The 24,529-nt window shown below is 57.1% G+C and overlaps 1 protein-coding gene across 2 annotated transcripts in view; it reads left to right on the forward strand.

The window, feature by feature from the left end:
* Positions 1-22,447, forward strand: part of ZC3H7B (zinc finger CCCH-type containing 7B) — a 57,986-nt gene extending 35,539 nt beyond the window's left edge. For both annotated transcript variants that reach the window (XM_024352808.3, XM_063807917.1), the window contains 16 exons: positions 674-716; positions 1,362-1,552; positions 2,178-2,499; positions 3,449-3,507; positions 4,890-4,989; positions 5,776-5,937; positions 8,365-8,570; positions 10,429-10,529; positions 11,482-11,663; positions 13,923-14,008; positions 17,812-17,945; positions 18,100-18,205; positions 18,297-18,405; positions 18,686-18,819; positions 18,988-19,151; positions 19,520-22,447. In XM_024352808.3, coding sequence (XP_024208576.1) covers positions 674-716; positions 1,362-1,552; positions 2,178-2,499; positions 3,449-3,507; positions 4,890-4,989; positions 5,776-5,937; positions 8,365-8,570; positions 10,429-10,529; positions 11,482-11,663; positions 13,923-14,008; positions 17,812-17,945; positions 18,100-18,205; positions 18,297-18,405; positions 18,686-18,819; positions 18,988-19,151; positions 19,520-19,772 — 2,352 coding nt within the window. In that variant the 3' untranslated portion in view covers positions 19,773-22,447. The remainder of the gene's footprint in view (positions 1-673; positions 717-1,361; positions 1,553-2,177; positions 2,500-3,448; positions 3,508-4,889; positions 4,990-5,775; positions 5,938-8,364; positions 8,571-10,428; positions 10,530-11,481; positions 11,664-13,922; positions 14,009-17,811; positions 17,946-18,099; positions 18,206-18,296; positions 18,406-18,685; positions 18,820-18,987; positions 19,152-19,519) is intronic.
* The last annotated feature ends 2,082 nt before the right edge of the window (positions 22,448-24,529 follow it).

The raw sequence follows: 24,529 nt of genomic DNA on the forward strand, positions 1-24,529 counted from the left end.
GTGTGGGGGGGCTTGCTAAGACCCTTGCCACCTTCACCGGGGTGAGGACCCTGCCCTGTGGTGGGTGGAACCAAGACTCAGAGGTTCTCTCCCTGCCCTCAACCACCCCTCCCTAGAGGGACAGCTGTGGGGATCCACTGAGCCCATGCCCCCACCTGCTGGCCCATCCAGCCCCTTGCTAGGCACCACAGGGGTGAGGACCCAGCACGTGTGAGGGCTTTTTTTTTTTTTTTTTTTTTTTTTTTTGAGGTGGAGTCTCGCTCTGTTGCCCAGGCTGGAGTATAGTGGCATGATCTCAGCTCACTGCAACATCCACCTCCTGGGTTCAAACCATTCTCCTGCCTCAGCCTCCCAAGTAGCTGGGGTTACAGGCTCCTGCCACCATGCCCGACTAATTTTTGTATTTTTAGTAGAGATGAGGTTTCACCATGTTGGCCATGCTGGTCTTGAATTTCTGACCTCAGGTGATCCACCCACCTCGGCCTCCCCAAGTGCTGGGATTATAGGCATGAGCCACCACGCCTGGCCGCATGTGAGGGCTTTAATCTCCCCTGGCACTCTAAGTGCTCCTCAGTGCTGGGTCAACAGCATAGTCACGTGGGGAGGGGCTGGTGCTGGGTGCTGGGATCGGGGCCTTCCCAGCCACAGCGCCACTGTGGCCCTCTCCCCACAGGGAACTTCTAATGGATTGGGGTCCATAGATGACATCGAAACAGGTAATGTCCCCGATACGAGGGAACAAGTGGAAATTGGGGCCCCGAGAGGTCAGGGGAGTCGAGCCCCCTCCCCATCCCAGCCCTGTAGATGGGAGGGCCTCCGAGGGGTTCCCCACCCTGGTACTCCCTGAGGCATGGGAGAAAACAGTGGGTTGAGAGCTACAGACCCACTCAAGGAGGGGAGGGCATCTCTAGTCTGGCAGAGAGGGGTGCTGCCTCTTAGCTAGGTGCAACAGTCCCATGGCCTTCACTCCTGGCTGCCTGCACACCCCCACCTCTTCCAAAGCCCTTTCCCCTCCTCTTCCTCATTGGCTTCCAGAAAAGGTTGCCTTTTAAGAGTGTCCCCTGGAGAGGGCATTGCTTACCCCAGAAGAAGGAGGCAGCAGTGGTGGACATTCAGGCATTGAGCCTGGGCCAAGGATTGATATCATAGGACTGAGGGCCCCTCCCTGCTCTGGGGCTGTGGCCTTCCTTGACCACCCCCTGAGCATCTGCCAGTGGGATCAGCCGATGGGGAAGGCAGGGCTCCTGGCAAGAGCAGAAAGAAGAAGGGAAGGTGTTGGATGAGCATCACGGGGCCCGGGACGCCTCCTCCACCCTCACCAAGCAGTGCTCCCCTTCGGCTCTTGCCCACCCCATCCGCAGACTGCTACGTGGACCCTCGAGGCTCCCCAGCCCTTCTCCCCTCCACGCCCACGATGCCCCTGTTCCCTCACGTTCTGGACCTGCTGGCCCCCCTGGACAGCAGCAGGACCCTCCCCAGCACCGACAGCCTGGATGACTTCTCAGACGGGGATGTCTTTGGCCCAGAGCTGGACACCCTCCTGGACTCGCTGGTGAGCCACACCGCCCTCCTTGTGCTCCCCTGATCCCCTCTCCCCGCTGTGTCCCCATTGTCCCAGGGGTGGAGGGAAGGCCCCAATGCTCATGTCATGTGTCTCAGGAGGAGGCCTCAGTAGGGACTTGTTTGGTACAGAAATGAAGCTGCACACTGGGCACGGTGGCTCACGCCTGTAATCCCAATACTTTGGGAGGCCAAGGCAGCGGATTACTTGAGGTCAGGAATTCGAGACCAGCCTGGCCAACATGGTGAAACCCCCTCTCTACTAAAAATACAAAAATTAGCCGGGCATGGTGGCACATGCCTGTGGTCTCAGCTCCTCAGGAGGCTGAGGCCGGAGAATCGCTTGAACCCGGGAGGCGGAGATTGCAGTGAGCCGAGATCACACCACTGCACTCCAGCCTGGGCAATGGAGCAAGACTCCGTTTCAAAAAAAAAAAAAGAAATGAAGCTGCAGAATGTCTGGCCAGAAGGGACCACAGTGATCCCTGCTCCCACATGGGACAGGATGAAGCCAGGCGACAGGGTGCAGGTCTCCTTGCTTCCCCAAGTGCCTGATGCTGCCCAGGCCTGGGCAGTCCTGTTTTCCTCTGACCCCTCCCTCTGTCCCTGCCTCATAGTCTCTGGTCCAGGGTGGCCTGTCTGGCAGCGGCGTGCCTAGTGAGTTGCCCCAGCTGATACCCGTGTTCCCCGGCGGGACCCCACTGCTACCACCTGTGGTGGGTGGCTCCATCCCTGTCTCCAGCCCACTGCCCCCCGCCTCCTTCGGCTTGGTCATGGACCCCTCCAAGAAGCTGGCCGCCTCTGTGCTGGATGCCCTCGATCCCCCGGGCCCCACGCTGGACCCCCTGGACCTGCTGCCGTACTCGGAGACCCGGCTGGATGCACTCGACAGCTTTGGGTCGACACGAGGCTCCCTGGACAAACCTGACTCCTTCATGGGTAAGGCCATGGGTGGGCCCGTTCAACCTCCCTGGACAGGTTGCACAGTGCTGTGGCCTCTTTGGTGCCTGGAGAGTGGAGTTGAGTTACAGATCTGTTTGTCCCCATCACTCCTTAGCAATCCTGGGCCATGTCTGTGTGTTGCCGTCTCTGCAGTGCTCAGCACAGTGTGGGGCTGGGCCTGAGGGGTGGGTGTCTTGTTCAAGATCAAGCAGAGGAGAGCTGCAACAGTCCAGGCCTCTAGACTCCCAGTCTGGTGCTCCCTGCCCAGCCTCCCGGGACCCTGGGTCACCAGGCTGGTGAGATCCCATGGGATGATCCTGAGGCTGCGGGCGGAGCACAAGGTCATGGCCTCCCACTGCACCACTCTGGGCTGGGTGCCAGGGACCCAGGGAGGAAGCCGTCTTGTCTAGGCGCTGGTGGGGCTAGCTTTCGGCAGTTGGACACAGCCCAGGGCACTCGACTGAGAGGGCTTAACGGGACTGTGGGGGCACGGAGGGGACTTCACTCAGCCTCAGGGCCAAAGGAGGCTTCCTGGAGGAAGTGATGACTAGGCAGGGTCTTGAAGGAAAAGTTCACCTGCCAGGCAGAGGAAGCAGGGGCACTAGCCTGGCATGGCATGGCGCGGGGCTGGCTGATGAGCGGAGCAGCTGGGGTGGGGGCCTTGGTCTCCGAGGACCTGGGAGCAAGCTAAGGAACTTGGGCTTTCTCCTACGGCAGCGGGAAGCCCTGGCAAGTTTAAGCAAAGAGTGGACACACTCAGACTGGGAGGCGTCTTTGCCCCTGGGGAGTGGAGAGGAGAGGATAGAGTCAGGGGTTCAGCAGGAGTAGGAGAGGATGTGTGGCCTGGGGGCTTCTCCGAGTCGGCAATACATAAGGGGAAGCCCTAGGAAGGCCCCTCACGCCTCAGAGCCAGAGCCACTGACCCCTGTGTCTTCTCCCTGCCCAGAGGAGACCAACTCACAGGACCACCGTCCCCCTAGCGGTGCTCAGAAACCAGCCCCCTCGGTGAGTGACTTGAGTGGGGACCCAGGCCTCTCATTCCCTGCTGGGGGTTGTGGGTTCTAGGGTTGGGGAATGAGCCCTCTGCATGGGGTAAGGCACTGCATTCCCCACGGCGGGGCACTCCCAGAGTGGATGGATCAAAGATGATCACTTCGTGCCCTTCCTCACCAAGCCATATGCTGGGCGGGCACACAGAGGGCACCACTGCCCTTGTCTGATGGAAGAATTCAAGTCTCAGAGAGTGAAGTGACTTCCCCAGTGTTAGTAGCATCCCTGGTCTCCAGACTCAGCCCGGTCCTAAGTTTAAAAGAGCATCTGGGCCGGGCGCGGTGGCTCACGCCTGTAATCCCAGCACTTTGGGAGGCCGAGGTGGGCGGATCACAAGGTCAGGAGATCGAGACCATCCTGGCTAACACAGTGAAACCCCGTCTCTACTAAAAATACAAAAAATTAGCCGGGTGTGGTGGTGGGCACCTGTAGTCCCAGCTACTCGGGAGGCTGAGGCAGAAGAATGGCATGAACCCGGGAGGCAGAGTTTGCAGTGAGCCGAGATCGCGCCACTGCATTCCAGCCTGGGTGACAGAGCGAGACTCCGTCTCAAAAAAAAGAAAATAATAATAAAAGAACATCTGATGAGGGGCCAGGCGTGGTGGCTCATGCCTATAATCCCAGCACTTTGGGAGGCCGAGGTGTGCAGATCACAAGGTCAGGAGTTCGAGACCAGCCTGGCCAACATGGTGAAACCCCGTCTCTATTAAAAATACAAAAATTAGCTGGGTGTAGTGGCGGACACCTGTAATCCCAGGTACTCAGGAGGCTGAGGCAGGAGAATCGCTTGAACCTGGGAGGTGGAGGTTGCGGTGAGCTGAGAGCACGCCATTGCACTCTAGCCTGGGCAACAAGAGCAAAACTCCATCTCAAAAAAAAAAAAAAAAGAGCTTGCTACACTCTGACCTACACTAGCTGTGTGGTCCTGGGGAATTTCCCTAACCTCTCTGAGTCTTGCCTTCCTCCCCATCTGCTGATGACTTGGGGGATTGGGGGAGGGCATGAGCACAGGCTGCAATCACAGCCCCTCCCATTTCTATGCTTTCACATTCAGCTTGCCTTCAAAGAAAGGCTCAGAGCCAAGACCCAGGTCACCCACTAGCCTGGGACCATATGCTGGGACCAAGGTGGTCCTGATATTTTAGACTCTTGGACCACATTACAAAGAACTCCCCTGGCTGGGAGGGTGGAGGAAGAGGAAGGGTCCTGGGCTGTGGTTTTGCTCTTGGGTAGGATGGGGGGGTCATAGAGCACTCCCCACTTCTGGTGCCCTGGCTGGCCCCAGTGGCCTCAGCCATCATCCAGTGCCCACAATGGCCTCCTTCCTCCTGTCACAGCCAGAGCCCTGCATGCCCAACACTGCCTTGCTCATCAAGAACCCCTTGGCTGCCACCCACGAGTTCAAGCAGGCCTGCCAGCTCTGCTACCCCAAGACAGGTAAACTTTCACCTGTAGACTCCACCCCTCTGCCCAGAGAACTGGGAATCTCAGGAACATGGGATCCCAGATCAAAAGAATCCCAGTGTCTCAGTTGGAGATAAGTGCCAGAAATCAGAAACCCCTCTGGGGCAGAAAAGGAAAGGGGCAGGAGTTTGGGGTCTGTCCCTGCCAGGCACCACCTTCACAGTCCTTTCTAGAGAAACACTAACATGGTCAGACTCACTAGAGAGTGAGGACGGTGGTAGAAAAAGGATGGGTAGGCCGGATGCGGTGGCTCACACCTGTAATCCCAGCATTTTGTGAGGCTGAGGCAGGCAGATCACTTGAGGTCAGGAGTTTGAGATCAGCCTGGCCAACATGGTGAAATCCTGTCTCTACTAAAAATACAAAAAGTAGCCAGGCTTGGTGGTGCTCGCTTATAGTCCCAGCTACTCGGGAGGCTGAGGCAGGAGAATTGCTTGAACCCGGAAGGCAGAGGTTGCAGTGAGTTGGGATCACACTACTGCACTCCAGCCTGGGTGACTGAGCGAGACTCTGTCTCAAAAAAAAGGAGGGGGGATGGGTGCCAAGAATGGGCTCCTTCGAGGGACTTCCCCCAGCACAGTCCCCCAGTCTCCAGGGAGCAAGTAGCCAGGAAGGGTGTGGTGGGAGCTGGCAGGAGGCCCTCAGAGGGGAGGTAGGTATATAAGGAGGGGGCTGATTCCTACCCACCGCATGGGCCTGCCAGCCATCACCCTTCAATTCTGCTTCCGGAATTATCATGTGTGTCCACCCTGCCCATAGGCCCCCGGGCTGGCGACTACACCTACCGTGAGGGCCTTGAGCACAAGTGCAAGCGGGACATCCTGCTCGGCCGGCTCCGGAGCTCGGAGGACCAGACCTGGAAGCGGATCCGGCCCCGGCCCACTAAGACCAGCTTCGTGGGCTCCTACTACCTGTGCAAAGGTGGGTGGGCTGCAGCGGGGCAGGCAGCACAGCTGGGGCCCAGCCCCTCCACCCCCAGCCGCTGCTCTACTCCCCATCACAGGTAGACAGAACAGGGGTGGGCCTCACAGCTGCACGGGAGGAGAAAGCCACGGCCTAGGCTCCTGGGGCCCGTGCAGGATGAATTCCACATCAGAATGAGCGTCTTCTTCCCTGAGCAGCTTCCAGAGGCAGGTGGGACACATTTGGGACATTCAGCTGGAGACCGAGCCCGTCACTGGCCTGTGCTCTGGAGTGTCAGGAGCGTACATGACTCTTAGGGGGCTGGCTTCTCTTACCACTGTAGGGCCCTGAGGGGCCGCGGGGCAGTGTGCCCAGCAGCCACATGAAGCATTTAGGACTGGCGCATGGTGAGGGCTCCATCCACTTGAGCTCTCTGTCACTCTTCTGTTGTTACTGTCCTCATTTCTGGCTCACATCAGCCTGGTTGGTATTTAATGGACATCCATCATGTCCCTGACTAGCTTCTTTCTGGTCCCAGCCAAGCGCCTTGGTCTCACTGTACGGCGATATGTGAATAGTCACGAATTGTTAAGCCCTTCCCAGTGTAGCCCTTTCATTTCACCAGCATGCATCCTCACAGCTCTGGAGGAGGAAACAGAGGCTTTGAGAGTGCACCCACGGCTCTGCCTCTCCCCCAACCTGGCCCCTAGCAGTGGCCTGCCCAGGCCTCCTGAACTTGCTCCTTGTCCTCCCAGCAGCCAGGCTGGTCTAAGGACATGTCACTCTTGGGTCAAAGGCCTCCATCAGCCACTGCCCGTGGCCAGTGGGATGAAGTCCACATTCTGCAACAAGACCTACACGTGCCCGTATCCACCCCCTCACCCCTCTGCCCTAACCATTCCCCAAATGCACTGACCCTCCCTGATTCTGTCACACACGCTGTGCCCTTTGAGCCTAGTCACCCTCTGCTCCTCCTTCAAGCACCGCCTGAATCTTGGGAAGCCCTTCTCTGCGGTGCTTCCCCTTGCAATCACCCCCACTCCCACCCAGGGATCTGCCCCACTCCTCCAGGTCTGTGGCCTGTTTGTCCTTGTGCGCCAAGAGCCTGGCAGAGAGATGGGACAAGGCAGACTTAGAGTGGGAGGAGGAGAAAGAAAAACAGGTCCCACCCCCAGGAAACAGCAGAGCTCCAGGTTCTGAGCCACCTTTCCTCTCTCCAGATGGCCCAGCCCCCAGAAATTTTGTTTTGGTTTGTTTTTGTTTTGTGAGACAGGGTCTTGCTCTGTTGCCCAGGCCAGAGTGAGTGGTGCTGTTATAGCTCACTGCAGCTTCAACCTCCTGGGCTTAAGCCATCTTCTTGCCTCTGCCTCTTGAGTAGCTGAGACTACAGGCACATGCCACCACACCCAGCTTATTCTTTAATTTTTAACTTTTTTGTAGAGATAGCGGTCTTAATTTGTTGCCCAGCCTGGTCTTGAACTCCTTGCCTCAAGCAATTCTCCTGCCTCAGCCTCCCAAAGTCCTAGGATTACAGGCATGAGCCACCATGTACAGCGCCCCTGCCAGCTTTATGTATTATCTCACTTGATTCCAACAACCCAGTCTCCTCCATTCATAGCAAAGACAGCTTGAGGCTCGGGGAGTAATGAGGAATCCTAGCCCAATTCTGTCTAACGCCAAATTACATGCTCTTAACCATGCAGTGTTCTTTTCCTGGTGAATAATTATTTTTAAATCCCTTATATTTGCCAGGCACAGTGGCTCATGCCTGTAATCCCAGCACTTTGGGAGGCCGAGGGGGGTGAATCACCTGAGGTCGGGAGTTTGAGACCAGCCTGACCAACATGGAGAAACCCTGTCTTTACTAAAAATACAAAATTAGCTGGGCGCGGTGGCGGGTGCCTGTAATCCCAGCTACTCGGGAGGCTGAGGCAGGAGAATCACTTGAATCCAGGAGGCGGAGGTTGCAGTGAGCTGAAATCGTGCCATTGCACTCCAGCATGGGCAACAAGAGCAAAACTCCGTCTCAAAAAAAAAATCCCTTCTATTTATTTAGAGACTTGTATACTTCTACAAAAGCAGTCCTGTGGGGTGAGTGGGGTAGGAGTGATTACTGTACTCTGCAGGTGTGGAGTGCAGAAGCGGGCCTGGTGTTTGGAAAGGAATTTTCAGCCCTGCCAAGTCCTGGCAGCAGGGGGTGCAGCAGACCCTGCCTCACCTGCGTTGGGGTGCAGAAGGGGGCCTGGTATTTGGAAAGGACTTTCCAGCTCTGCCAAGTTCTGGCAGGGGGTGCAGCAGCCCCTGGCTCACCTAGCTGTGTTGGGGTGGAGCGAAGCCCTGCCTGGCTCATGGGGCCAGAGCCCCACAGGCCGCAGCAGGGTAGCAAGGGTGCTGCGGGCTGCTGTCCCCGCCTGGCGGAACGTGTGTCCTGTTGCCTCTTTGCAGACATGATTAACAAGCAGGACTGTAAGTACGGGGATAACTGCACCTTCGCCTACCATCAGGAGGAGATCGACGTGTGGACCGAGGAGCGGAAGGGCACCCTCAACCGCGACCTACTCTTCGACCCGCTGGGGGGTGTTAAGCGCGGCAGCCTCACCATCGCCAAGCTCCTGAAGGAGCACCAGGGCATCTTCACCTTCCTCTGCGAGGTACCGCCCACCCACCCACTGCCACCCCATAGGCCATGGCACAGACAGGGCTGGGGATGCTCCCTGGCACGGACCACCATAGGAAGTCAGCCCTGGAACCCGTGGGCTGTGGAGGCCTGGTCTTAGAAACAGTAGATCCTGGAGGGTCAGTAAGTCTGGGCCCTAGGATCCTATCTTGCTAGAGGCCAGATCTGATCCAGCCCCCTCATTTTGCGGAGGCAGAAACTGAGGCTGGAAAGAAAAATCATAACCCTCACACCTGCTCTTTTCTGACAGCCAGTCATAGGCCGGGCTTGGCACGTGGTTGTTTTCGTTTCTCATTCCTAGCCTGATGCAGTGGCTCACGCCTGTAATCCCAGCACTTTGGGAGGCTGAGGCGGGCAAATCAATTGAGGTCAGGAGTTTGAGACCAGCCTGGCCAACACGGTGAAACCCTGTCTCTACTAAAAATACAAAAATTAGCTGGGTGTTGTGGTGCACGCCTGTAGTCCTAGCTAGTTGGGAGGCTGAGGCAGGAGAATCACTTGAACTGGGGAGGCAAAGGTTGCAGTGAGCCGAGATCACTCAACTGCACTTGAGACTCCATCTCAAAAAAAATTAAAAATTAGCTGGGCTTGGTGGCATGCGCCTCCCGTCCCAGTTACTCAGGAGGCTAAGGTGGGAGGATTGATTGCTTGCGTCCAGGAGGTAGAGGCTGCAGTGAGCCAAGATCGAACCACTGCACTCCAGCCTGGGTGACAGAGTGAGACCCTATTCCAAAAAAAAAAAAAAAAAGATGTCATTTCCATCGTCACGGCAGTGCTGGCAGGCAGATATCCCCATTTTACAGATGTTGAGGCTGAGATTCAGGGTAGCGAGGAGCTGCCCTCAGCCACACAGACAGTGCCGTGCAGAACTGAGCTTCAAACCCAGGCAGCCTGTCCCTGGAGTCATGCCCACCTCCCAGCACCAGCTGCTGCTGGTGGTCCCCACAGCCAAGCCCCCAGGACACAGGCAGATCGAGGGCCTGTCCGGGGCTTCCCCCGCATCCCTTGTTGTGGGTATGATGTATTTGGCACTGCTTAGCCGTCCCAAGCGCCGTGTCCACGGCCCCACATCTCAGGCCTCCTCCACATGCCTTCCCTCGGCCCTGCTGGCTTCGGTGGCCATTGCGCTTCCCTGCCTGGGTTTGCCCTCCCCACAGGGCGCTGTCCTGTGTTTCTGGGCTTGGAACCTCTCAGCTGGACTCTGATCCCAGCAGCCCCACTGAGCTGTTGTTAATTCCCTCCCCAAAGCTGTCCCTGAAGACCCCGCTTGGCCTCCGGAGTGAACTTGGCCCGTCTCCCCACCCAGTCATAGCATGTTGAGGGCAGGGGCAGTGGCACGTCTGTGTCCATAGAGCAAGGGCTCCAGGTCCGGGTTGCTGGCAGGGTTTGGTGCCGCTCAGTCCAACCCTCATCCCTGGCACCACCAGCCCTTCCCCCAGCTCTTCCAGGTCGGGACTTGTGCCAATCCCCCACAGGGAGCATTGGCCTGGGAATCATAGTTCATAGCCAGGTGACAGCCTGTAGTTCATAAAGCACTTGCCATTCCTTTTTATCTTTTTTTTGACATGAAGTAACCCCCTGCCTCAGGCATTGGGAGTGTTGGGATCAGAGGGAGGGAGGAGGGTGAGGAAGGGAGCCAAAGCCCAGGTCACCTGTGAGCTGGAAGCAGAGAGGCAAGACCACAGACCCTGGGATTCCCTTCCTCACTCCTCTGACCCAGGGCAGGGCTTGCAGGGACCCAGCTGTCCTTCCCCAGCTAGCTGTGTGGGCTCCCAGCTCACCCCCTTCCGAGGTGGCCATGCCAGGTCCCAGCCCTTCCCCTCCCTGGGCAGATCTGCTTTGACAGTAAACCCCGGATCATCAGCAAAGGCACCAAGGACTCTCCGTCTGTCTGCTCCAACCTGGCTGCCAAGCACAGCTTCTACAACAACAAGTGAGTGGGACCCTCAGCCCAGGCTGAGACCTAGGGGCCAGTGGAGAGTCCCCTCAGGCAGCTCAGATGGCTGAGGAAAGGCTGAACTGAAAGGGTGGATGTAGGGTGCAAGGAAAGGGGCAGAATTTGGGAATCAAATCCAGCCTCCAGCTGGAAAGGATGGGAATCACATTTGTCGAACATCTACTATATTCCAAGCGTCATCTTGGGTATGTTAATTATCTTAGCAATCCTGTGAGGGAGGAGTTACTGGCCCTGTTGTACAGAACAAAAAGCTGAGGCTTGGAAGTAGCTTACTTAGCTTACTCAGCTTACTCAGCAGACAGCAAGCGGGGGGCCTCGTCTCTGACTGTAGCCCAGCACCCTCCAATGTCATGACATCAGTGTCAGGCAGTGAGGGGAGGCCTGGGTCAGGTCTGGCACCACCCCTTTCTCCCTCTTGTTCCCCTTGGTTCTGCCATGGTGTGCATATGGAGCCCAGGGCCTGCAGTCAGACAGACCTGGGTCCAATTCCTGGGCCAATCCTGTCTTACGTCCAAGCCTGGGTTTCCTCGTCTGTAAAGCTGATGATGCTCTAGGCTCCTGGGGCTGCAGTGAGGGTAATTAAGACTCCTGGCCCAGAGGACATGCTTGGTTAGTGTTCCTCAGGATGCAGGACCGGCTCTGCAGAATCAAGTTGGAAACCTGAGGGCGGTGCCCTTTGCTTATTGGCAGCTCCATCTTTGAACCCTGGGGGAGGGACAGGAGTAAAGCAGCGCTGGGACCCAGGCCCAGGAGTGCCTGAGCATAGGAGCCCTGTTTCTGCCCTCCTGTGTCATCCATGGCCTGGATTTGGTACATAGATCAGGGGGTGCCCAGGGAGAGCCTGGCACTGGGAAGGTGGCCCTACCAGGAGAGAAGGTCAGAGGGGCTGCGGACTGCATCGTGCCCCTCCTGCCTGCCCGCCCGCCAGGTGCCTGGTGCACATCGTCCGCTCCACCTCCCTCAAGTACTCCAAGATCCGCCAGTTCCAGGAGCACTTCCAGTTCGACGTGTGCCGCCATGAGGTGCGCTATGGCTGCCTGCGGGAGGACAGCTGCCACTTCGCCCACAGCTTCATCGAGCTCAAGGTCTGGCTGCTGCAGCAGTACTCAGGTGAGGGGCAGGCGGTGCAGGTGGAGGGCAGGTGACTCAGGTGAGGGGTGGGCGGCGCAGGTGAAGGGAGCGCAGGACTGACTGGGGTGACAGGCCAGGGCCCCATGGTCGCTGGAGGGGGCTTCGGGAGAGTTCAGGAGAGGTGGCTGCGGGGTGGGCTCTCTGTGTGTCCCAGGCACCACAGAGGAGAGAAGCTCCGCTCTCAGGGCGCTTCCAGGCTCGGAGATCTGGGTTTTTCCCCTCGTAGGCACCGTCCAGGGAGCATGGAGAGGGGAGAGGAGCACCTGGGCTCCTGCAGCAGCACCTCTGCTTGCTCCCTGGGTGGTCGGCAGCAAGTCCCCGCTCCTCACTGAGCCTCCAGTGCTCATCTGGGAAATGGGGAGCCCCATCTCTTCCTCACAGAGCTGCTGCGGGGATTGGAAGGTGTTCTCCACTCACCCACCAGGGATTTACTGAGCACCTTCTCTTGTCAGGGCATTCAGCCATGGTCTAGTCGAGGCCCTTACTTTCAGAGAACCTACATTTATAAGTGGGGGCCAGACAGATAATATATCAACAGGTGAATAAATCCTGTATTCCATCCATTCTAGGATGCACATTTACCCCTACTGCCTGTCATCATTTAATTAGCAGCATTTTGTGGGGCGGGGATTTAAAATATGGTACATACAACATTCAGTGTCTGCTTAGAGTTGATGAAATGCAGTGGTAGCATTTCAGGCGTGCCTCAGTGTTATGAGGAAGATAAAGCCGAGCAATGGGACAGAGACAGACTCGGGGATGGGAGCATTTTAGGTAAGATGGCTGGGAAGGCCTCTCTGAGGAGGTGACTTTTGACCAGGGAAGGGCGGGGAGTGCATTCCAGAAGAGGGACCAGACTGAAGGCTCTGAGGCAGGAGCAAGCTCCGCACAGAAAGGATGGTCCCTGGGGATAGAGCAGCTTAGTCAGTAGAAGGGGAATGAGGCCTGAGAGGTTGGAGGGGACTGAGCATGTAAGAGTCTCTAGGCCTTAAACAGGAACAACTGGGGTTGTTCTAAATATGATTTACAGTGTCTGGAGGAGGGTTTTAAGTGGGTGGAGTTATATGATCTGATCAGTACTTTGCAAAAGTCACTCTGGCTGCTGGGTGGAGATCGAGGAGCAAGGGCAGAAGCCTGGAGATCAGGGAGGGTGGCTCGGGCCAGGGTGGTGATGCTGGAGGTGGGAGAAGTGGTTAGATTCTAGGTGTATTTTGAGGGTGGAGCCAACAAGATGTGTTGATGGATCAGATATGAAGTATGAGACAAAGGAGAGCGTCAAGGTGGACTCCAAGATCAGAGCAACAGGAAGAATGGGGCTACCATGTTCTAAGAGAGGGGAGGCTGTAAGAGGAGCAGCTCAGGCTCAGTGTGGGACGTGGGAAGTCTGAGCTGCCTGGTGGACTTCACATGGAGATGTTGGAGGCAGCAGATGTGGGGATCTGGAGGTTCACAGGAAAGGTCTGGCCTGTAGATACATTCTTGCAGATCATCAGCAAGAAACTGGATGTCAAGTGCAGTGTCTTGCCCCAAGTAAGCACCGATGATGATTAGCTGTCGTGGAGCAGGGGCCATAGGTCAAGGTGGAAGGCCACATCTGTTGTGGGAAAGACGTGAGAAAGATGGAGAGCGCTGAAAAGAGGGCAGGCTTCATGGAAGAGTTGTGAGCTGGATCTCCAAGGTCGGGCTCAGTGGCAACAGTCTGAGGCTGGCGGGGAGACAGACTGGGGAGTCCATGCCACCAGGCTGGGGTATTTGCCCTTTGGGGACTGGCAGTAAAGAGCCGCGGTACCACAGTGAACCGGTGAGCCAGGCTGGGCAGGCATGGAGCCCTAAGTGCCAGTGAGGCCAGGGGCTGCCAAGCAGGCACTAGGCTTGCAGCCCTGTTGAGGGAGATGGGGGTCAGGGAAGGGTGCTGAGTCACCGGCCCAAGAGACAGGGTCACTGGCATGGGAGCAGAGGACTCCCTACCACAGTACAGAGCCAATATCTTTCTACTGCATTTTCCCACTCTTGGCTGCATTTAATTCTTTCACTTCCAGTGAGGCTCGGAGCAGGTCTTTGTTCCCATTTTGCAGATAGACAAAGTGGTTCCCTTGTACCCCATGTCTTACTGTGGCTGGGCTGAGAATAGGGCTCCTCCAGCTGGGCCTCGGGGGGCCCTGGCACCTCGTGGACCCCCTGCCTCCCTCCTTGCTGAGCACCTTGAAAGATGCTTGTGTCTGCCCCCACCCTCCCCAGGCATGACCCACGAAGACATCGTTCAGGAGTCTAAGAAGTACTGGCAGCAGATGGAGGCGCATGCGGGGAAGGCCAGCAGCAGCATGGTAAGGCCTTCTGATACTATGCCATTATTCAGATTTTGTGAATTGTCCCCAAATTACAAAGAGGAAAGCTCTAATTTTACAATAGAGAAATGTTTACAATGGAGGCACCTCGAATAAGTTATGAAAGTAACTTGGATAATGTACACATTCAGCTGTTGTGTCTCATTTTATTTTATTTTATTTTATTTTGAGACAGGGTCTTGCTCTGTCACCCAGCCTGGAGTGCAGTGGTATGATCATGGCCCACTGCAGCTTCCACCTCCTGGTCTCAGGTGATCCTCCTGCCTCAGCCTCCTGAGTAGCTGGGATTACAGGCATGCACCACCACACCTGGCTGATTTGTCTATTTTTTAAGACCATGGGTCTGGGGATGTGGGGCTTGCCATCTTGCCCAGGCTTATCTGAAACTCCTGGGCTCAAGCAATCCTCCCACCTTGGCCTCCCAAAGTGCAGCGATTACAGGCATGAGCCTTGTCGTGTCTCTTTTTCATCTCCCTTGATGAAGAAACGGTTCTTTAGTCTTTGCCTTGTGTTGCATTGAGGTTTTTGAAGAGCCAGATGTTTTGTAAAAGGTCCATCCCTCTGGGCTCGTGTGACTTTCCTCATTCCACAGAGGTGATGTCGTGTTCTCAGCTCACACATCAGGGGATGCATCATCTCAGTGTGTCCCTTCACTGGTGACAATCTAATTAAACTTTCATAACTTGATACAAGGTGCCTCCATTGTAAACATTTCTCTATTGTAAAATTAGAGCTTTCCTCTTTGTAATTAAGACTATACTTTCAGGGATCATTTCTATAGTTTGTAATTAATAAAGGTCTTCAGAGGCCCGGCGCAGTGGCTCACCCCTGTAATCCCACCAGCCTTTGGGAGACTGAGGCGGGCGGGTCACGAGGTCAGGAGTTCGAGACCAGCGTGTCCAACATAGTGAAACCCCATCTGTACTAAAAATACAAAAAATTAGCTGGGCGTGGTGGCGGGCGCCTGTAGTCCCAGCTACTCGGGAGGCTGAGGCAGGAGAATCATGTGAACCCGGGAGGTGGAGGTTGCAGTGAGCTGAGATCACGCTGTTGCACTCCAGCTAGGGTGACAGTGTGAGACTCCGTCTCAAAAAAAAAAAAAAAAAAAAAAAGTCTTCAGGGGGCCTGGCGTGGTGGCTGACGCCTGTAATCCCAGCACTTTGGGAGGCTGAGGTGAGCGGATCACCTGAGGTCAGGAGTTTGAGACCAGCCTGGCAAACATGACGAAACCCCGTCTCTACTAAAAATACAAAAAAATTAGCCGGGCATGGTGGCGGGCACCTGCAATTCCAGCTACTTGAGAGGCTGAGGCAGGAGAATTGCTTGAACCCAGGAGGCAGAGGTTGCAGTGAGTTGAGATTGTGCCATTGACCTCCAGCCTGGGTGACAGAGCGAGACTCCATCTCAAAAAAAAAAGGTCTTCAGGAGAAATACGTTGAGACCTTGTAAATATCCTAGTACTGCTCGGACTGACACCACTGATTGTGGTATCCCCTCCCATCCCTCCTGATCTTCGCCATGGTCCTGAAGAGAGCATGGGATTGTGGCATTTGCAGATGGGGAAGCTGAGGCTGAGAGATTGTTAGTGACTTGCCCAGGGGCACACTGAGTGGGGCAATTCCCAGGTTCTCTGACGTCCTGTCCGGGGCTCGCTCTTCTCCCTCCCCACCTGCAGCATTCCTGTCCATCACCCCCAGGCAGGGATCAGAACCCTGGCCCTCGTATCTCCTGGGGTGGGTGTGAGGCTCACAGGAGCCAACCTAAGCTGCCCTGTGCTCACATCGTCCCCGGGTGGTGGGATCACTGTAACCGTAGATGACAGTGGAGGACCCTCGGGCTCAGAGGGGTGGGCACAGCGCCCAGGAGACAGTAAGTGTGAGATGAGGCCTCCGTGCCATCCAGGCATGAGCACTGACCCTTTCATCCACATGAGGCCACCCGCTGATTAACTTGGGGGAAGGCTGGGCCCCTGGACCCTTCAAGAGGCTGACCAGGGTGTGGCAGGGAGCAGGGCAGGCTGCCGGGGGGTCCCTGGGCCAGGCTGGCTGGCAGGGCTGCCCACCACCTCGAGCATTCCCTTGCTCCCTGACTTCTTTGTTCCTGGTCCTCTTCTCTTTTTGTCCCCTCTTCCTGGTCCCTGCTGCCCTCCATCAGTCTCCTGTGCAGTCCTCTTTTCCCCTCCCCATCTGTTTCTTTTTCCTTCTGGCCGGGAGCCTGGCAGGGAAGGAGTGAGGGGCTGATGGGACCTTTTCAAGAGAGAACACTAGCTGGGTGTGGTAGCGCACCTGTAGCCCAGCTACTCAGGAGGCTGTGGCAGAAGGATCCCTTGAGGCCAGGAGTTTGAGATCAGCCTGGGCAACATAGTGAGACCCCTCTTGCCACCTGCTATGGCAAGGAGCTGGTGAGACTATGTAGTCATCAACATGGGCATGGGGTCTGGCTCTGAGGGAGGAGCTCAGGACTACAGTGGCTGTCATTAGTGCAGTGGCTAAGCCACCATACCCTCGGTGCCCCCTTTATCTCGCCCAGGAAATGGTAATAATGCCTTCCTCTCACGCTTCTTGTGAGAATGGAGGGGAACACCCAGAAGTCAGTAGCCACACGGGTCCACTTGTTGCCTGCTCCAGTGCAGGCCGTCCCACGCGTAAAGGCATGACCTCACCTTATCATCAGGGTCACACATGTGTTATTCTGGGGCTGAGCAGCCCATGAGTTGTCCAGCGCCAGGCCAGGGGTCAGTCAGCAATGAGGACAGCTCCTTCCTGCTCCAGGGCAGGCCCTGGGCAGGGCAATGCTGGGGACACGGTGGGGAGTAGGCCACAGCTTCTGTGGGGGAGTTCCTATGGCAGGAGGATCATGCCCAGCAGCCTGGAAGAGCAAGGGGTGACCCTGCACTCGAGGCTCCTGGGAAGATGGGGAGGCTTGAGGTTACATGAGGGAGAGGGGACAGCTGGTGCATTCACAGAACAGCAGGATGGCCAATGTAGCCAGCTGAGGGGGTTCAAGGTGGCAGGAGACAAGGCAGAGTGAGCATTTTTCCTACCTCTGGCCCCCAACCCTGTCCCGGGGTACAGAAGAGCAGGCCAAAGGCTGGGGCATAGGACAGAGAAGGAACGTGGTGGGTGGGGCCTTAGAGACCAGCAAGGCCTTGCCCTGGAGGGAGGGCCAGAGACCAGGGCCACTCAGACGCCTGTCCCACCGCCCAAGGCTGACTCCTGCCACCACCACCCCACCCCCGCCGGGGTGGCTTCCCATCTCCTGGACCCCCCGCTCTACAGGTTCGGCACTCAGAGCCGGGTGAGTCGGTCAACAGGAGCAGTTTAGAGACTGTGGGAGCTCACTGAACGGACAGCTGCAGCTTAGGAAAGCTCTGGGGCAGGCTTCCCACAGGAGATGCGCTTGAGCTGAGTTTTGAAGGATAGTTTCTAGAACAGGCTGGATGAAGAGTGGAGGAAGGGCAGCGGGAACAGCCTGTACAAAGGCAGGGAGGTGCGGCGGAACAGAGCTTTGCCATGGGAAATGCAGCATCCACAAAGCAGGCCTCCCAGGGAGTTGGGCGAGGCAGGGACCAGCCACAGAGGGTGGAAAGAGGAGCCCCGTTCTAGGCCTGGCTCCCCTGGGAAGCCCTTGGGCCTGCAGTTGGGAGGTCACTGCCTGCCAGGAAGACCCGGGAGCAGACCAGCTTATTCCAAGGCTCTCCCAGAGGACACCTGTGTGGAGACTCCAGGGCCTCAGGCCTGGTGCCTGCAGCTTCACCAGCCCCCCTCCCCATCCCCCCACAGGGTGCCCCGAGGACACACGGGCCCAGCACCTTTGACCTGCAGATGAAGTTTGTATGTGGCCAGTGCTGGAGAAACGGGCAGGTGGTGGAGCCTGACAAGGACCTCAAGTACTGTAGTGCCAAGGCCCGGCACTGGTGAGTGGGATGCCAGGTGGGGGCTCAGGTGGGATGGGGCCACCCTACCACCACAGGTGTGGAGGCCAACTGAGAGAGGCCAGGGCTCTCCACAGAGGTCACACAGCACACAGGCTGTGCCCTGACCTCTCCCCAACCCTGCTCTGTCCTGCAGCTGGACCAAGGAGCGGCGGGTCCTTCTGGTGATGTCCAAGGCCAAAAGGAAATGGGTGTCAGTGAGGCCACTGCCATCCATTCGTAACTTCCCACAGCAATACGATGTGAGCGCTGGGATGGGGGGCTGGGGGTCCCCCAGGAGGCAGCGATGCTTTCCAGAGGGACTCAGAGGATCTCCCCACACCCACCCCACAGCTCTGCATCCATGCACAGAATGGCCGCAAGTGCCAATATGTGGGGAACTGCTCCTTCGCACACAGCCCGGAGGAGAGGGACATGTGGACCTTCATGAAGGAGAACAAGAGTGAGTGGGCAGACGGGGCGGGCGGGCCCTCCCCCGGTGTCTCTTCAGTGCTGAACGTCTCAATTCACCAGCGGGCCCAAGAGCGTCCACTGCACCCCTTTGCTACCTGGGCCCTTCTCCACCTGCCCCATGCCGGGCCCTCTCTGAGGCCAGGCCCTGAGGCTGAGCGGCCTATCAGCAGGACTTGGGACGCCCACGGCTCCCAAATCAAGTGGGGACCATGGGGCAGAATGGATGGAGAAGCCCCTCAGCAGGTGCCCTGTCCCTGTCCCCTGCCCAGTCCTGGACATGCAGCAGACCTATGACATGTGGCTGAAAAAACACAACCCAGGGAAGCCTGGGGAAGGGACCCCCATCAGTTCTCGGGAAGGGGAGAAGCAGATCCAGATGCCCACGGACTACGCGGACATCATGGTAACGCCCCCGCCCTGCATGCTCGGGGCTGCGGTCGGGGCTGTGGTCTGAGCCTCACCTGGGAGGGGCAGCCTGGAGGGCCCAGCCGGCCAGCGCTCAGCCTCTCCGAGGTGGGTGGTCCGGGCAGAGGTGTGGGGGAGCAGGCACCCATGATGGCTGTGCTCCCAGATGGGCTACCACTGCTGGCTCTGCGGCAAGAACAGCAACAGCAAGAAGCAGTGGCAGCAGCACATCCAGTCCGAGAAGCACAAGGAGAAGGTCTTCACGTCCGACAGTGACACCAGCGGCTGGGCCTTCCGCTTCCCCATGGGCGAGTTCCGGCTCTGCGACAGGTGCTCCTGGGAGGGCAGGGCCTGGCGGGACATGGGGTGGCCCGAGGAGATGGAGTCCCTGGCCAGCTCTGGCTCCTCTTGGCCTGGAGGTGGTGTGCAGGGAGTGGTGAGGCTTGGCTGTGACTGCAGCCGTGGGGCTGGTGGGGAAGGGTGGATGGGAGGGCTGGGCTCAGACCTATCTAGACCTTTAATTTGCAGCTGTGGGGCAGATCCTAGAGAGGGTCAGGACACCCAGGTTTTCCCTGAGCTGGGACCCAGCTGCCCAGGGAGAGGCTTGTCTTCGGGGAGGTCAAGCGGCCGGCCCCAGATTGACAGCCTGGGGTGGGAAGGGCACAGAGCTCGGGCAGTGAGCCTCCTGCCACCCACAGGCTCCAGAAGGGCAAAGCCTGCCCAGATGGGGACAAGTGCCGCTGCGCCCATGGACAGGAGGAGCTCAACGAGTGGCTGGACCGGCGCGAGGTGCTGAAGCAGAAGTTGGCCAAGGCTCGCAAGGACATGCTGCTGTGCCCACGGGATGACGACTTTGGCAAATACAACTTCCTGCTGCAAGAGGACGGGGACCTTGCCGGTGCCACCCCAGAAGGCCCTGCTGCTGCTGCCACCGCCACCACTGGGGAGTAGGGCCAGGTGTTGGCCGTGGGTGAAGTCCTGGGGTCAGGGGGTGGGGTGGGGCCAGAAGGCCTGATAGAAGGGTCAGGGCAGGCCAGGGGGGTGGGGGGCCGCCCTCATCAGGCAGCCCCCAGCCCCCTGAGGCCCCGTCCATCTTCTCCCCACCACCGCCCCGGTGTGCGTACCCAGGCGCACGTGCTGCAGCCCCCGGAGGCCCCGCTGAAACCTGGGCTGCCCTTCCCCCACCCCCACGGCTCTCCTGGTTGAGGAGGGAGGGGCCTGGCTGACCCCTCCAGCTTCAGCCTCCAGCTTTAACTTCTGTCTGCTCCTAATGGGGGCCCAAAGCTCAGGGCTGGGGAGCCTGGGGTCCCCACTTGAATCTGCAGCAGGAGGGTCCTTCTCTCCCTGGCCCGTCCTCCTCCCACCCCCTCCCCCTGGGGGCAAATCAGGACACAACAGAGGGCGGAGGCCCCATTAGCTTTAAAATGTAGCCCCAGGATGGAGCTGGGAACACTGTACTGGTCACTTACCCTCTGGGGCCTCAGCTTTCCCTCCAGAAGGCTGGGAGGAGGTGGGCTAGATGATCTTTGGAGCTTAAGGAGTCCCGGCCCTTTCTCTGATGCCACCACCTGAACCCTGCTCCCTCGTGGGCCAGTGAAAATAGACTGTAGGTCCTCAGAGCCTTCAGAGATGATCCAGCCCAAACCCCATTTTGCAGAGAGGAAAACTGAGGCCTAGAAGGGAGGAGTGGTCCACCCAGGGTCCCAGCACAAGGCAGAGCTGGGATGAAAACAGGGCTGAAAAGACTCAGGGCCAATTACTGGCTGAGCCCACGGTCCCCTCAGCAGGGATGCGATGGTCTCTGAATCGGTGTGCAGCTGGGGTCCCAGGCAGCGCTGCCTGGGGGCTGGGGAAGGGAGGCCCAGAGGAGGGCTGGCCATGTGAGCACCCTATGAAGGGACCGCCCCCTCCCAAGGATGGTCCCTTTGGGTGCAGCAGCAGAGGTCGCCTCCTGACATGCGCTCTGGGAAAGGTGGCAGAGGGCAGGACACCATGAGCTCAGGATCTGTGTGAGGTGTGGGAGGTGGGAAGGGTGAGGGTCTGGGGGAATGCGGAGAAAAGGGAGGCTTGACCCCGGGCACCATGGGCCACTCCAGGATGGGACACGGCCCCTCTTTCTTGGGGACCCAGTATGTCCTCTCCTCTAGACCCAGACATACAGTTATAACCGTCTGTCCTAGCCCCTCCCTAATCCCTGGCCCTACCAGCTGTCTGGGACTTCAGTGGACCCCCAGCCCCTGCCCCCACTCACCAAGGCCTCGCTCGTCCCTCTCGTCTGACATGTCTGTGTGCACCCCCCTCCTCTCCACCCTACCTTCCATCAACCAGGGCAGATCCACCGTGCCCTGGTTCCCCAGACATTCCAGAATGCCCCACACCATTGGCACAGGAGTGGGGCAGCCCCGGAAGGAACCAGGGATTAGGCTGTAGGGGGGTGAGAAGGAGAGAAGGGACCACCCCATTCTTCTCAAGCAAGGATTGCCAGCGCGCGCTGACACAGTGATGGGCTGCCCAGGGCTGGAGGGGACGCTGTTCCTCCCGCCGCCACTGCCCAACCTTTCCTGATAATCGTGGCATGCACTCTTTCCTCTTCCCTGCCCCACCCCCTGGCCGCAGCAGGCCAGCACTGCAGAGTTTGGGTGCTGGTGGTGTGGCTGTAGGGGAGGGGAGACCACACCCAAGGTGGGGGCTGTGGCCATGTGTGGCCGTGATGTCGATGATACTCGTTTTCCCTGATCCGTGGTGTTGCAGTCCGTTGTCACCAGCCTTGTTTCTAGTGTGTATATATGTCGCCCCCGTGATGCATATATACACAGGTATTAAATATATCGCTCTATATAATATTATATATGTGTGTGGTATCCAAGGAATCACTTTTATGAGGGCTAAAGATAAAGAATTTGGCCAGAAAATGCAGCCATCCTTGTGTGATTAGGAGGGTTTCAGGGGCCACTGGACTATTTGCAAGGTGACAGGGACTGGAGCCATGGCTCAGAGGTGATTCGGGCAGCCAGGGACAGGAGCCACCCTCCCCAGGCCCAACTCTGCTAGCTTCCCAGACCACCCCCATCCAGTGCGGAGAGAGTGGGAGTGCTCAGGGAAAGAAGGTGATTTGTATTTGTCTCCCCGCTGAAAGGAACAGGATTCAAGTCCAGAGTTTTCATCTTCAGCCTGTGATCTGTCCAGGGACCCTTGGGATCTGGGGCTTCCTGGCCTGGCCAGAGCTGGAGCCCCCACAGGGTAAGGAAGAGAGAGTGGGAGGCAGAGTGTGATGGGGAGGAGGGACAGGAAGACCCTTTTAATGATGAGGGTAACTATTTCAGTTGTGAGCCTTCTAGGGCCCCAGGCTGGGAGGCTCAGAGGGCTGAATCTGGGACCTGTGTTCCCCCCCGGCAGGCAGGGACAAGATGGCATGGCAAGCATGGGGGCGGGGTGGGTGGGGAGGGATGCTGCATTTCTCAGCTGGGCAGTAATCAATTTAATGGTCCTTTAAAATGTCTGTGTATTAAAAATTTAAGAATACCACACTTTAATATTAAATATTCATAAGGTCTAGTATCTTGATAATAATGTAGATGTTTTAATAACAATTTTTGTCCTTCTTAAAATAAAATGAAAGAAACTTGCTTCCCTTAGCCTTTGTTCTAGAAAATAAACTTGTGCACTTTGACCTCTGTCCCCGAGATGTCGCTCCTGTTCCTCCCCACCTGGTACTTATATCCAGGGGCCTTAGCTGCTCTGTCCTCATGGGACAGACCTGGCCGGTACTAGCTACTCTGAGGAATGCTAAGCATTCCGAGGGGTGAGGGGCAGGTCTGTGTCCCTGTGTACACACGGAGGCCAGCCGACCCTGGCTTCGGCAGCATCTCACTGGCAGCGACACGCTGCCACTTGCCACCCTTCCCTGGCTCATCTGCAGCTTGCCTGCTCTCAGCCTTCCACGTGGGGCTGCCAGCGGTGCCCACACTTCCCTACATTTACACTGCAGTGTGTGCCCAGCTGGGTTCCAGGACCCACCTCTGCCCTTTCTGGAGGTGGCTCTTGCAGGAAGGCAGGGACCATGCCTCGCCTATGATGCCCAGTGTGATCCCGACTGCAACCCTGGCTTCTGTGAACCCAAGGGAGAGTGAAGTCACACAGGTCCAGTTTCCTCATCTTTAAAAGGAGCTGGGGGGGTGGATGGGCACAGTGGCTCACACCTGTAATCCCAGCACTTTGGGAGGCCGAGGTGGGCGGATCAGCTGAAGTCAGGAGTTTGAGACCAGCCTGGCCAACATGGTGAAAACCCGTCTCTACTAAAAATACAAAAATTAACTGGGCATGGTGGCACATGCCTGTAATCCCAGCTACTTGGGAGGTTGAGGCAGGAGAATCGCTTGAACTCGGGAGGCAGAGGTTGCAGTGAGTTGAGATCGGTCCACTGCATGAGTGACAGAGTGAGACTCTGTCTCAAAAATAAATAAATAAAAGGAGCTGATATATTAGATCTGGAGTTCTCAGGGACTCAGTCTGCTGGGGTGGGAGGTACTTTGTCAAATCTTTTGGATTGTGCATGGCTGCAGGTGATAGAGGGGGTCCCATAGGGAGGGACTGCTCATGTCCAAGAGCAAGCTCTCACCAGACAGCTTTTTTTTCTTTTTCTCCTTTTTTTTTTTTGAGACAGAGTCTCACTCTGTCACCCAGGCTGGAGTGCAGTGTCACGATCTCGGCTCACTGCAACCTTCACCTCCCAGGTTAAACTGATTCTCCTGCGTCAGCCTCTTCAGTAGCTGGGACTACAGGCACCCACCACCATGCCTGGCTAATTTTTGTATTTTTGGTAGAGCCAGGGTTTCACCATGTTGGCCAGGCTGGTCTCGAACTCCTGACCTCAAGTGATCCACCTGCCGCCTTGGCCTCCCAAAGTGCTGGGATTACAGGCATGAGCCACCACCATGCCCGGCTTCCCAGACAGCTTTAAACTGCAGTGTGGAGTGGATCAGGACAGCGGTTCGGGACCAGAGAATTGCCTGAAGACGGAGTCATTTGGGCCAGGTGTGCAGTAGACGCTCAGATGCTTAATAAATGATGGCACGAGGAACAAAAGCAGCCAGCTTTATTGAGCATCTTGGTTGCAGCAGGTACTGTGCAGCTAGTACATCCGTCCCTCACAGCAACTGTGGAAGTTCACTGTCCACATTTATAGCCCAGAGAGTTTCAGTGAAGGTTCCAAGGACCCTCAGGAAGGAGGCAGAAAAAAGATCGAGAACCACTGGGAACTGGGTATCGGCAAACGTCCCTTCCGCCCTGACATTCTGGAATTCACAGCACCTCTGGATGCACTGTGAAAAACCGAAGTGGCGTGGCAAGGCAGAGTTCCCGGAAGAAAAATACAGACTCATGCTTAGGCTGGAGAGATCGCGTGCCTGCATCAAGACCTTCCCTGGGTGACTCACTCCTGTAATCCTGCCTTGGGAGATCAAGGCAGGAGGATCACTTGAGGCCAGGAGCTTGAGACTAGCCTGAGCAACAGTAAAACCGTATCTCTACAAAAAAAAAAGTAAAATTAGCTGGGTATGGTGGTCCACACCTGTGGTCCTAGCTACTTGGGAGGCTGAGGTGGAAGGTTGGCTTGAGCCCAGGAGGTTGAGGCTGCAGTGAGTCATGATCACACCACCGCACTCCAGCCTGGGAGACAGAGCAAGATCCTGTCTCAAAAAAATAAAAAT

Source organism: Pan troglodytes, chromosome 23 (assembly GCF_028858775.2).
Source record: "Pan troglodytes isolate AG18354 chromosome 23, NHGRI_mPanTro3-v2.0_pri, whole genome shotgun sequence".
In the NCBI taxonomy this organism is placed as follows: Eukaryota; Metazoa; Chordata; class Mammalia; order Primates; family Hominidae; genus Pan; species Pan troglodytes.